Here is a 14,078-nt window from a genome sequence, read left to right as displayed (position 1 = left end):
AGTGACATTAAGCAGCACACACACACATAGGAAACATATACAGGCTACATGCTCCACAACCCGCCAGCAGACCAGCAGGGCTGCGTCTCAGCCCTGCCTGACACCACCTCACCTCACCCTCCGCTGCGATCCCTGGGGTTTCCCATCACACCAGCAGCTCTCACGCTCTGGGCCACCAGCGCATACCGAGCCGGCTGGGAGGCCTTCCCTTCCCGGAGATGTAAGACGCTTTGCTAAATAGGATCTCTAATGACTTAAAATTCTGCATCTTTCATTCCCCCCACCGGAACCACACTGTCTGGTTGACGGCTAGTGTGCCAGCTCAGCTGACCTAATTCCTCCTGTTATTCTGATGCTAGGAGACAAGCCAGGTGCTCCTGCAGCCAGACAGAACATTATTGCCCTAAGCAATCACTGATGCAGAGTTTGATTCACTTCTATCAACCCCCCTTGAAACAACCTTGCTGAATAAACAAATGCAGCTTTGAGATCAGCACTTTGCATTTTGAAAGCATCTCTTTATGTTTATGGTGGTATTTAAGGCCTGCACATCATAAAGCAGGAGACATCACACAGTTAAAGCACCTCTTTGCTATACACTAAGCACAAAAGAGGTTCTAAAGCTATTTGTTGGCAGGGCTCTTCCCTGGATTCTGCTGTGGACATTTATTATTAAATTTCTCAGACAGGAACCATAACAACTGAAGGCTATTAAGATGGCTTCTCTTAAGCAAAGTATGTTTAGGTCTGTACCTGAGAAACATTGCCTTGGAAGGCCACATCACTCATTCACTTTCCATCAAGTTTGCCATTTACTATTGCTACATGAACATAAGCAACAGGAAAAAAAAAAAACAAAACAAAGAACACCAACCAAAAAACCACCCAACCAACAGAAAACAACAAGCAAAAAAGTACATATTTTGAAAACAAAACAACCAAAAACCTCTCCTTGACTTTGCAAATCAAAGACCACCACCTCTGCTGACCACCCCTGCGCTGAGCTTCTCATTTCCCACTGTATTTTCTGCATGCCATGTGATGAAGGCAGTCTGCCTCACGGAAGAGACACATCTGCTTCAGAGGACCAGAGGTTCTCTAGGAGTTTCCCCACAGCAAACCAGAGCCATCCAGGTCAGATTCCTACCACCAACACCAACCCTATGTTTGCTGTTTGCTAGTCTGCCTGTTGTACAAAAGCTTTTCAGTTGGTATCAACCGGTGGGAAGGCATGGGGTGCAGGAAAGGGACAGGAAAATGGAAGACTCATGAAAAGTAAACCGTATCCTCCATTCTCTACACATGCTTGAGCATTGAGATGAGCTTTTGAAACACACAGTTTTATTGCAGCTTCACAGTTTAGGGTCACGTCCAGTCCAGCCACAAAATTAAATCTTTTAATTGGGCTTTGGTTTGGACCTATAAATATTTGAAAGAAATTCAAACAGTGGTTCTCCATCTGAATTCAATCCCACCCAGCCACTGATTAGGAGGCACCTCTTCCCATCCACCTTCCAAATCTCCACCTCCTTGCTTTGCTCACTCCAACCAAACGCATTCAATCATCATTAGGATTTAAACAGTGGAAGTTTTCATAACGGAAGCACTGATGGAGCTTCCAGAAGAGCAGTACAAGTAGCACCTCAGCCCTTACCAGAGCTTTGCTGTCAAACTGTGAACACAACAGCCTACCAGTTTCCAATCACTCCTGGGAAACATTCCTTAATCTGTCATTACAGTCTGAGTAATGCTACCTTCCACAGGAGCTTTAGAGACTATTAACTTCCACGTCGCCAGCTCTTCCATGACATCTTAATCATGTGAGAGGAACACAGGTATGTGTTTTACACACAGGATGAGTAAAACAGTGATCGTAATTTCAGAAATGCAACAAGACCACTCCCTCTAAAAAAAGCCCATGACTCCTCTGAGGTCTATATTTAGTGGTCAGCATTTGCTAGATGTTTCTGTGACCTGCACAGTGGGGTACTTAGTGAAGCCAACTTTAAATAGAACTTCAAGACTATAAAATTCTCTACTCTCCATAAACATAGCCATTTTGGTCCACTAAACTCCCAAGCCTCATCTTACAAAACTACTGGCAGAGGGTGGCTCGGTTTTTGTTCTTTTCCCCTTCTAGCTCTAAATTAAGCCAGATCCAATCTTCAGTAACAGAGTGATTCCCTGCAACAGATGTGAGGATGCTGATGGAGCAGGATAGCAGACACCCCATTCTTGTCCGCAGCACAAACAGAAAGAGGATTGCTTGGCAGTTCAGAGAAGTCTGCACTTTACACCCACTCACCAGGCAACTTGCCAGCTTTGCTCGGGGATGGAATTAAAACAGGATTTAACCAGGCAGGCAGCCTGACCTCAGGAGTGTGATCTCCCAGACATAGAGTGCCTCCTTAGTCATTCCAAGTGTCACAGTAGAGCCCTGTCTCCCAAGACAGGGCACCCAAACAGCAGTGCCTGAGGAACAGAAGATCCTGCATTAGGTGGCACGAGAGGTGGCGAGGCAAGGAGGTGACACTGCAGCAACACTGATTCATCCGACATCACGCTCATCAGTGAAGTGCTGCAGCAGAAGCGAGCTGTGCTGGAGGGCACACCAAAGGACGCTGCCGTACACAGAGCTCCGGAGGTCCCTGGGGACAGCAGGAGGCACGTACACAAGATGCGGACTAACAGCTAAAGGCTCCGTGTCGGAAAAGGGTGATGGTGCAGACAGTACAACAGAACATCACAGCCCAACAGCCACGGTCCTATTGATCACAAGGACTTTCTATACAGCAAAAATAGAACAAGCCTGTTATTACTTGGCTCTCAAGACCAGCCCAGGGTGACTGATCATTAAGCTGAGAAGTGTTTGTTCTGCCACCCATGCTGTAATCCACATGCACAAGTAAAACTGCATTGCAAGGACCCTGTGTTCTTTGTCTCCAGGAGCTCCAGGTGATAGAGTCACCCCAGCAGAAATATTTTTGGTGAGTCTGTACTGCACAAGTGAGTTAAGCATTACTCTTGGCTCATCCCGAGCTGGTGAGTACAATAAGCCAACCTGACACAAAATTATGGAAAGCAGACCCTCTGGTAACCTAGGCTGAACCAGAAACTTAGCAGTGCAGTGCCCTGTGTGACATTAACAGCTATGTTTCTACAACCAATCCATCCCACCCGTGCAAAAAAACTGGGGGGGGGGGGGGGGGGGACACACGACACCAAAACAAGAAAAAAAACCCACCCAATACCCACACAAGCACAGTCACAGCTAGGCTGCTTTAAGAAGCAAGCTCAGATCACAGCACACAACTTGGGAAAACGTGCCAGTAAAATAATCCCTTCTTTCTATTTCATGCAAGAAAACGCTTTCTAATACCCAAAGCATGATTTCTGTTCAGGAAAAGCAGATTTTCTGCCCCCGCACCAACACAGCCACATGTGAGATCTTCAGTTGACATGTATTCAACCAAACTTCCTGGGGCAGCTGGCACAGCACAGGGAAGAAAACATACCCAGGACCTCCCATTCTCCCCCAAATACTAGTTACATGTAAGAACCTACTTCTTACTAGTGCTGGAAGAAGCTGTCTAGTGCACAGTGCTCCCAGGATCTGACAAGTTCAAGAGTTACCTTCCTACCATTGAATCCCTTTAGCTAATCAATAGGTCTCTGATCACAGATTTGGATTCAATGTCCTGAGTCACAATAGAAACCAAAGCAAGTCCCGTACACCAAGACCACACTCTGCTAAGCTTTCAGTGTCAACATGTGTTAAGAGTTGAGCTGATCCTCAGAGTTTTGGAAATTCGTTTTCCAAGAAACCTCATTTCCAGACCCAAGTCCTCATCAGGCAGAAACCATCATTTTTGTATCCTTGCTGTCACTGATTTCCACCTTGAGGAACAAGAGCTCATTTGGCTGTCTTCAAACAGAGTACAAAGACTGCTGGTATCCAGATGTTCCTCTAGACTGCTGTACTCCCCTCGACTGCTACAGTCTTAGAGACCCCAACTCCAGCCTCTCTGCAAGCCAGCTGAGGAGTCAGGGATTGTTCAGTAGCAACTAATGCACTCCACATATGGTGGAATACCATTTTTTACCTCATCCCAAACATCTCCGGCACCTGGGAAAAATCTGCACCACAACTCCATACAGACACTAATACAATATGATTTATCCTCTTTTTGAGCAGGGGTTCTTGCATTAGGCTCCTAGACTATTCACAGCACCTCTCATTAATACATGAGCACATAATGGGAACACGCATATTTCATTTTGAGCCATTCTCATGTAACGATGCTGCTCTTAGGACTCTGGTGAGGGGGATCTATAAAAGTCCAGACACTGCACTTTTACGCATTAAACATTCACCAGTATCATTTATTCCTAGGAAGCTCCTTATTTTGTCATTGTTTGAGAACCAATATCACAAAGAACTATGAAATGAGAAGGAACACAGCAATTTTCCTCGATTTGAGGGATAAAATAAGCGTGCCAGGGTAAGAGCTGCTGTCCATATTAAATATCAGCACTGCAAGTGTCTGGGGCAAACCTGGCATTACATAAAAATCTTGAGTTGTATGAGGCCTGGTTAGCATTAGCTTTTAACTGGGAAAATGCAAACAAACTCATCACTGGGTGTAATCACTTGCTTACAGCCACTGTGGTTTTGGCAACCATTTCCTTGTGTGTAAGGAACACACAAGTAAAAGTTAAAGTCACTGTTGACAGGAGGTGCAGAGGAAGGGACAACACAAAATGCAACGACAGACAAAGCTACAGAGCAACATTTAAGATTCACAGGAAGTATTTTTTCCTTTTTGGCCTATGATGTTGTAATACAAACCTCTTCAGTTTTAGAAAGCTTAAAAGTAGGGGTTCAATTAACTGCAACTGCAACATTTTCAAAGGTAAACATATATACAGCTATGAACAAAGCAACTGTCTTGTATCAGAGGAACAAGGTGAGTAATAAGTAGTCTTTCCCACAAAGTAAGGAAAGGTGCACAGAAGCCAGCCTTCCACGGAAATGCACTTTTACCTTTGCAGATAATTTACTCTCATACAACTTGTAAGCAGACACAGAGCAAGGCCAAACGCTCAGACACATAACACACACAGCCTATGTGGGTGGACCGCATCAGACTGTCTCATGACCCACCACCTTACACCAGAGGAGACTCCACACCCTGGTAGCACTATATAACATCCAATGGCACCTAAATTATCCCATTTTGTCCAAGAAATCATATTACCCAGCTCATACAAGGACTCTCTGACAAAGCTGGTAACTAAACATATACCTTGGCATGCCTTGAGCCCAGGACCATGCTCAAGTTCCTGTTTTGTGGTATCTTACACAGCTAATATCTCACCAGGTTACACTGCTATACACAGAATTTAACTAAAGCTCATTTGCCATCACATAAGGAGAAAAATGCATTGCTGCATTTGTAACAGTGATGAAATCACTCCTTTTGCAGGACATGTCTTTGAGCTGCTTCCTACCCTGCAGTTATTTGAAGCAGGACGAGGAACAGAACACGAACAAAAGTTCTGAAAGATCTGCAATAAGCAAATCCAGCAGCATAATACTTCACACAAATGCAAACTACAGAGGAAGTGCAGGAGCAGCCACTCGCTCCCTCAACTGAAAAGTTATTAAGTAAACTTAGAAGGTACAAAGGAGAATGAAAAAACACGAGACCTAATGCCCCAAGTGGCCCGTGCCCAGAGGAAACTTCCCCAGCTCTCTGACCTACTCTGCAGCAGCACGCGTCAGGCCAAAGGCGGTCACTGCTTTGCAAGACCAGCTCTAAAGGGTGGTTCAGGAGCAACGCACAGCTGGCCTCTTACCCAAAGGATATTTCCAAGAAGCAGTCCCGTTCCCAGCAGCCTTGCTTCCCTCCCAGAGCAGCCTGAAATCCCCCACATCCACCTCCTGTCAAAACCACGCCAGGCATTAAACGCTTTCCAAGGACCTGCCCCACCTGCAGCACCTTGCCATAACCCCCTGCTCCAGTGGAGGGGGACACGGTGGGTGACACAGCCCCGGGGGGCTGCGGGGCCGGGGTGACACGGGCAGACTACAGCACCCAGAAAGCATTGCAAATAGGCTGTACCAACCAGCTGGGACTCATGTTTGGGGTGACGTGGAGGCCACCGGAGCCAATCCACGGGAGAAGGAGGAATGTCAACAAACACGGCGGCCTGCAGGACACGTGATATCAGGGACAGGGCAGGCAGATCCAGATAAGCCACCCCAGGGCCACCCGGGGGGGGTCCACTGAGCCAGCGGTCACGCAGCCATCACTCACAAATATCAGACCTTAGGGTGGCACAGGCTGTACCGGCACACCGCACACCGGCCCCTCTGTCCAGAAACAGAAGGGCTCCATTTTAGGCTTTTAGATCCTGCAACATTTTTTTTACAAAAGCATCACGGATGTCAGAGAAAACTTAGCCCGTGAGCCAGCAGGGTTTTTTAACTAAAAATTCAAGGAAAAAAAAAAAAAGTCATCGGATACCTTGGGTTTCAGAGTGGATCGGTTTTTAGCGCCTTAGATTAGATCTTCAGAGCTGACTTTGAAGGAAAAAAGCAACTGTGGGAAACCACAATAATCTAAAAATGTCTGCTGCAATTTTTAACACTTAGTGATTGCCACAAGGACAACAGAAAAATGCAAATGAAAATCCTCTGGAACTGAAGACAATCATATGCTACAAAGTCATGCTCACACTATTTTTACATTGCCTAGGAAAAAGAAATTTTCTTAGGGAGTGTATCCAGACCAGAGAAAGAAAATAAAAGGTAGGCTTGCCAGGAATAACTACTGTAATTTTATTTCTAACATTTTGAGAACTTATAAGCTTCCAACACAGACATATTCAACACACATTGCATTTCACTGCATAACAAACATCCTGGGAGCAGGAGCTCCCACCTCAACTCCCAACTGCGTAAGTGTTCTGTGGTCCAGACAACAATTAATACACGATCTGCTCAAACGTGTTTGTTTGTCTTTCCCTAACTTATCAGAAGACTTTTTTTTCTCTCCCCAGAATGCATGTTTGATTACAAAACATCTGTTAAAAACTGAAATTCCACAAACTCCATTCAACCTCTCCCCAAAACCAGAATGCTTTGCTGTAATTGAATGTATTTACCTGGAAGTCATACAAGGCAACGATGTTTTCATGTTTCAATTCCTAGAAAAAGTGAAACAAAGACCATAAGCTAGGAGCAACAAAGGGCATACAGAACAAAGACTGAAGAAAACAAGTCAGTCTACCTTTACCTTAAGTATTTTTATTTCCTTGCCCAGCAGAGTTTGAGATTTTGCAAGGTTTTTCTTGTTAATGCATTTCACAGCTACTTCCAGCTCAGGTTTCTGAAAGAGTACATATGCAATTCAAAGATAAATGTAAATTTCACCATTCATTTACATTAGGATAAGCAGCCTCTTAACAGATTACAAATACTACTGAAAGAAGTGTCTTGCAGCACTGGTAAAGGCCTCCTACTTTATATCCTAATGCCTATCCCTCACTTGTTCAGACTTGCCCTTTCCCGAATTATGCTTGTCAGCCCAAGGAAAAAAAACCAAGGTTTGGGTTTTTGTTACTACTTTATACAATGATTATCCTCTTATTTAATCACTAGAAATAAACGCACTGTGGGAGCCATGGCTTATCCCAAGCCCTAATGATGGAAAATCCACTGCCGGATTGGTTTCCTTTTATTTACCAGTGAGCGATTTTCCCTCCTCTTGGAAAAATTAAGCGGAGAAGGACGAAACTTCACAGACACAAAAATGAACCCCAAAGCAAGATCCCTCTACACGCTTCATAGACGGGGTGGGGGGATTTTTTTTTTTTTTTGCTGGTTTTCAAGGTGAGGGCCAGTTTGGGGAGCAGGACGTCTCTGCGGACACCTCCGCAGCAGCCTGCCGGCCTCCAGCCCCGCTCGCCAGCCCCAAGGTGAAGCCACCTGCCCGGGTCCTGCTGGGGCACACGCCCGCCTCCCAAAGAAACTCCGAAGATAACAATAATAACTGATAATAAATATGTCTACCGTCAGCAGAACCGCCCCAGAGCCCGGGGCTGATGCCCAGGCTAAGAATAGCCACCGCAGCCCAGCGGGGACGGGGTGACCGGGACGTGGTGCCCAGCTCGGCCCCAACCGAGAAAGAAAAAGCAGGGAAAAAAAAGGAAGAAGAAGAGATTCTTCACCTCTTTGTGCCTGCCTTTGAAGACGACGGCGAAGGCTCCGTGCCCGATCAGGTCCTTCCTGCTGAACTCAAACTTTCCCACCGTCTCCATGGCGCTGCGCCGGGGGGTCCCCGGAGCCGGCGGGGGGACCGCGGCCGGGACGGCTTCAGAGCTGCAAAGGGACCAGGAGGAGGAGGATGGCGGTGGTGAAGGAGCTGCCTTTAAAGAAAATTAAACCTCTCCCAATCCAAACACAACGGGGCACCCCCCCCTACGGCCCCCCCCCCCCCAAAGAGCAGGCAGGAGCCGGAGACCCGCTGGCGGGGGGGAGCCTCTCTCCTGTCAGCCCGCTGGCGGCTCAGCGCCGGGCCGGGCTCCTCTCCCCCACCTCGCCCTCGTCCATGGGCTGCCTCTTCCTGCAGAACGGCCGGGAGCTGGTCATCGTTAGAGCCCGGGGAGAAGTCGGCTCCTCAGCAGCGGGCCTTCCCCATCTCTTCCTCAGGACAGACCGCCGCGGCTCCTCCGGCAGCCGCTTCAGGCGGGGCTCCCCATGCCGAGCCCCGGCCCCCCCCGCCTCGCAGGCGCGGCTTCGCCGAGAGTCCACCTTAAGCGCGATCCACCTTAACGCCCAGTCCACCTTACGGGAGCGGTCCACCTTAAGCGCGAGTCCTCCTTAAGGGCCGCCCGCGCCCCCCGACTGCTCGTACACAGCGGGGCCGGGGTTTAACCCCCGGGTCCCGCCGCACCGCCCGGCCTTCGCCGCCCGCCCGGGCCTCGCCACCCGGTCGGGCCCAGACAAAGCTCTGCCGAGCGGCGGCGCGGACGAGAGGAGAGTGCCGGCCGCGGCGCAAGCGCGGTGCGCGGCAGTGGGGGAGGCAGGCACGGAGGCAGCGGCAGCGGCGGCCACCTGAGGCGGAGGGGGCCGAGCCCGACGCATTTAAAGGCGCCGCCCGCGGCCGGCCCTGAGTCAGCGGCGAGGCACGGTCGCTCGTGGCCCTCCGCTCCGGCGGCTGGGGACGGGAGGGCTCCTGCCAACCCTCCCCGCCCCGAGCCTTTGAGAAGTGTTTCCCACAAGTAAAGAAACGGGTCCTTTCGGGTGAATTTTTAAAAATTCACCACAGGGGCCGTGACAGGGCCCAGGCGGGACCCGAGGGGCTGGGGGCCCAGGGGCACTCGGGTCCCACCACCCACAGCACCCCATCTTCTCCCAGAGCATGGCCCATCTCCTCTGCGTGCTCTGGCCTCCACACGCACCTGTGGTGGGGCCCGCAGCTGCTCCGTCCCTGCTTTCTCAGAGGGGAGCAAACCAGGCCTCCAGCTCGCCCTGAGGAGTGACGGAGGGCTCCTCCATCAAGCTCTCCTCAGAGAAACCTGTCTCGACACCCTACTCCGGAGGTCAACGTGCGATTGCTGTTGCAATGACAAACCTTTCCCAGCCTAAGCCTGCTACTCGCTTTTGGCCATCGTCGACCTCTCGCTGTGCAGTAACCCACAAGCTTTGCCCTGTGGCTGTGGGCCCGCAGGTCACTCCCTCCGCTGCAGGACCCTCTCACGCGTTTGACCCATCTCCTGCTCCGGGCTGCCCAAACCTGCTCCCTCCAGCTGTGGTGGTATCTAGACCACTTGTGCGCTTGGTCCAGTTCACCCGCATCCGTCTCAAAATGTCCAAAGCGGAACATCGTATTCCAGCTGCAGGGAAAACAACGCGCCTCACAGGCGGTGCCCCTGCTCACACGCTCCAGTCCGAAGCCTGCTTTTTACGCAGTTGTGCGGTATAGATCTGTATCAGCGCTGCGACACCAAACGTGCTGCTCTTACAATGCCGGTGGCTCTGCAGATACCCAGTGCGGAGGGTGCTCAGTATCATGACGCTGAGTGTCTGCAGTTATCAGTTTTCAGCAAAGATTAGGAACAAGCAGCACCTCACAGCCTCAGGCCTTGTTTTCTACACAAAAGCAACTGATACAACTGGCTGACTGATACAGCATCTGGCCTGTGGTCTGTTGCCCTTTGTCGCTAGCTAAGTCATGTTCAGGTACAATCCTGCGCTTAAAACCTTGGTGAAAAAATGACAGCATATACCAAACACCGGTATAAACGTAGCAGTGCCTGACTGGTAGTAATTTGCGTCTCAAGTTCCAGCAGTCATTTAGTGGTTGGTGGGAACTGTAAAAGTGATAAGGGTATTCTTCAATGGGAATTTAGGAACAGCATCTGTTGAAGTAGCCCTTAAACCAAAACAAAAATACAGTACCTTTGTGATTTCAGCGGAAATGAATTTAAAAATTACTTTTTTAAAAAATACAATATACTTAACTACTTGTTTTCTTTCTCACTTCTAGGCCTGTGCCATCCACGAGGTCTACAGTTTCAGGCTTTTGTCAATGATCACAAGGGGTTAATTCAAAAATTAACACAGAAACCAGTAAAAATGGCAAACACCATCACACTTGCAAAAAAATCAAGCTACTTGGCAAATGACAGACACAGGAATTTATTTTACCAGTTGTTAAAAGCCGCTGTCTCTAACGCAGAAGATAACAGTTGCAAAAGTTTAAGGCAGGAAGTGACGAAAGTATTTTGAAACTTCTTAGATGATTTGTAGGCAGGCAAAATCTTGCATCCCCCTTCACTGGAAAATAGCCAGGGCACGATGGTTAGCAAGTGTACTCTTGCAAGAACTGCGGTAAAATCTCTAGTGACCACAGGTGTTTCTGCCTTTATTTTCCTAGCACAGCAAAGACACGCAGTCCTAGTGCTGGGCGAAGAAGGAAGTTGATATGGCTGCTGTTCAATTAGAGGCCAAAATATCACAGTGATGAATGTTCTTTGTTCTGTACTGTGTGTGCTTATTTGTTCCTTCACGTGCTGTTGGTTGTGAAAAAAATGTTTCACTTAAATCAGTTTTGATTAAACGTGGGTTCTAAGGTAGCTTTCTGCATGCAGCTATATACACAGCCAGGTGGCAAAGTCAGCCTCCTCTCTGTTGACATTTTATTTTTATTCTAAGCAAACTGGGTTTGTTTTTAAGCAAAATAGACTCACTGGGTATCTTTCTAGTGAGTACGTGGAACTTCAAAGTAGCATAAGAATTGTGAAGGTACTCAGAGGTCTCTGCAAGGATCAGGACCAAGTTGTACTGGATGCTATGTGCACACTCGAGGCACGACACTTTCTTTAACTGACAGTTTAACATTTGTAGCAGTTAAATGTCTCTCAAATGTGTGTTCAAAAATAGACTAGTGAAAAGATTTGAAACTTCTACAGAGATTTAAAAACTTACCCAAGGACAACTAATAAAATGTAATGCCACTTGACAGCATACACAGATTTGAGGTATTTGGAGTGCACTTTGCAGAAACGTGGTATTAGCAAAACATTTGTTCGTTTTGGTACAAAATGGGCTGAAAAGCTTTTTAATTAAAAGTAGGATTCCTCAGATTTTTTTCTGTGGTTTGCTGATTAAATGCTTATGCTCTATCAATTCTTCTCTGATGTCCAGAATTCAGTGAGAGTATGTTTAGGCCAACATCCAACACATGCAAATTCTGTTCTCCTCCTACAGCCTCCCATTTGCTAATGATGAAAGTACTACCACCAGCACATATTCAAATACTTCCTCAGATGGAGGCATTAATCTTGGAGGGGACAGAGTATATAGTTCAATTTACTAATGCAAAACATGACTGGGGGAAGATCTATTGCTGTGATTTATGATGGGTGGAGAAACATATAAGCATGCACGCAACTGTGGGAAACCTTCGAATATTTTCTTGAAATTCTTTATTTAATTTAATGCAACTATATTCTTTTTTCTCATTCACACATGAAGGAAAGCAACAGACAACTGATATCCTGGTGACTCAAATGATACTCTTTTCTAATACCATGTTTTAATCAGTAGTCGTAAATATGGCTGATTCCATCTACTGGAATCTGAGTGCCGTCCTTACCTCTGGGCAGCAGAGGTATGGTATAATTATCTCTGATACCACCTCTATGCTGTGGAATTGGTTAAAGCTACAGAAATATGAGGGGATTATGCAAGAACAAGCAAACTCAGAATAAAGATTTCCAATAAAGACAGAATAAAGATTTCCATCTAGGGCTAAATTCTTCTCATCATAGTCCAGCCTATGGAATAAATTATATATGTACCTAACCAGTAGCTCACAGTGTGACTGAAGCTCATGTAGGTACAACTACACTAGTTTTAAAAAAGCTAAATCTTTTACCAGTAACCTGGAGCAACATAGACTTCATTGTGGACTGCAAAGCCTGACTTGGAAGCTGGGTGGATGCTAAGGAACGCTGGTGCATACTCAGGTGCTTGCTGCTATGTGTACTTTGCTGTAGGTACCAAATCTTCCGTGGACACTCACGTGAGACTTCAGTCCCATCCTGATACACCCAAAGAGCAAGAGGTATCCATTTGACTGTGTCTTCTATGACAAGTGACATTTTACATTTGGTCCTATACAGCAAAGACCTGCGTTCTCATATCCCAAAGAACCCGTGTCAGATGTGACATGTTCCTTGATGCCTTTCTAGACAGTTTTAGCTACTTAATACAAGCATCCTCTGTGGGACAGACAGCTGTATTTCCCAAGATCCTAATGTTTTTGCTTTTCTAATTCAGCAACTGCATCCTCGTGTTCCCCACGCTGTCCGATGAGAGATCAGCCACCCATGAAGTTGAACCACTGTATCTGGAAGGCATGGGGAAATCCTTGGCCAGATACAATCACAAAGAACAAGTTCTTTCCCTTGCTATATATCTCTACTTTGAAATCAATGTTCTGCTCGATGCAGAGGGAATCTGGCCCTCCTGTGTAATCTTTTTATTACAGCAATTGCCTCATAGACAGAGGCACTAAGGGCCAGGAAAACAAATCAGTATTTCTGAAGGAAGGGAAATGCTGAGCTATGAGGCTTGGACACATGAGCAAGATGTGACTGAACAAGTTACTGCACATGGGCTGAGCCTTATAATTGGCCACACGTCTCCTGTTTGAGTGAAATGAACGCTTAAGCCTGAAGATGAGCTTTCACATGAGCTGTAGTGCAGTTGTAGGTACATAGTCATAGGTAGTGCTGCTGCTGGGTAATTAATTTTCTTCACAGAAACGGATGCTTGAAACTTATTCTGGGTACTTCACAGCCAAAAAAGTTGGAGAGAGTAGCACAAGAGGAAAGATCAGGTATGGCTTAGTTTCAGAGTACATCTGGATGAAAAGCAGACACTGTATTCATGCAAATTCAAAATCTGATTCAAATTCAGGCATGTTAAGACAGTTACACATCTGCTTTCCACAAACTTCCTAATAGCTGAGCATAATTGCCAGTATCTGGGCAGAGCCAACAGTAACCTGAATGCTGGAATTTTTGCCAGATTCATCAGGAAGGAGTGAAGGAACTGAATATGCAGTACTTGGCTGAAAATCAGGTTGGTGGAAGAAATATGTGGAAGGTCTACAAATATCTGTAAATAGTAAAAGTAAACATTAGCCTAGCATTAATGACTAGAAGGCAAGCTGCAGGCTGAATTTAAGGGAAAATTAAAATTACATCTTTTAATCATACCCATTTCAGATGTCTGTTAGTAGGTTAGATTCTGGCTCAGTTACAGTAAGGGTAAGACACAGATTACAGTAGAATTGCACCAAAGTCACACCAGGGTAAGTGAGTTTTGAACACAGCCATGTTGTGTTGCATTCCTGGAGAGGTTGAATGAGTAGATTAATTTGGAGCCCTGAAACCATCTGTAAATTTACAGCAGTGGTGTAAGTTATGTCAAGAGTATTTGTTCATACCTCACCAAGGATCTGCAGAAACAGCATTCCAACTCTGGTAAAATGCTTTTA

The 14,078-nt window shown here is 46.7% G+C and overlaps 1 protein-coding gene across 8 annotated transcripts in view; it reads right to left on the bottom strand.

The window, feature by feature from the left end:
- Positions 1-9,049, bottom strand: part of ULK1 (unc-51 like autophagy activating kinase 1) — an 84,062-nt gene extending 75,013 nt beyond the window's left edge. For 4 of the 8 annotated variants that reach the window (XM_052798103.1, XM_052798108.1, XM_052798104.1 and 1 more), the window contains exons 1-4: positions 8,603-9,049; positions 8,236-8,433; positions 7,302-7,394; positions 7,171-7,212 (exon numbers count right to left, since the gene is read on the bottom strand). In XM_052798103.1, coding sequence (XP_052654063.1) covers positions 7,171-7,212; positions 7,302-7,394; positions 8,236-8,433; positions 8,603-8,656 — 387 coding nt within the window. In that variant the 5' untranslated portion in view covers positions 8,657-9,049. Of the gene's footprint in view, positions 1-5,859; positions 5,953-7,170; positions 7,213-7,301; positions 7,395-8,235; positions 8,434-8,602 lie in introns of those variants that run through there. The other 4 variants (XM_052798105.1, XM_052798101.1, XM_052798109.1 and 1 more) reach the window with 4 other exon arrangements.
- Between the last annotated feature and the right edge of the window lie 5,029 nt (positions 9,050-14,078).

This window comes from Harpia harpyja, chromosome 9, assembly GCF_026419915.1.
Source record: "Harpia harpyja isolate bHarHar1 chromosome 9, bHarHar1 primary haplotype, whole genome shotgun sequence".
In the NCBI taxonomy this organism is placed as follows: domain Eukaryota; kingdom Metazoa; phylum Chordata; class Aves; order Accipitriformes; family Accipitridae; genus Harpia; species Harpia harpyja.
The sequence above is the reverse complement of the archived record's forward strand: the minus strand, read 5'-3'. Positions and strand labels throughout refer to the sequence as shown.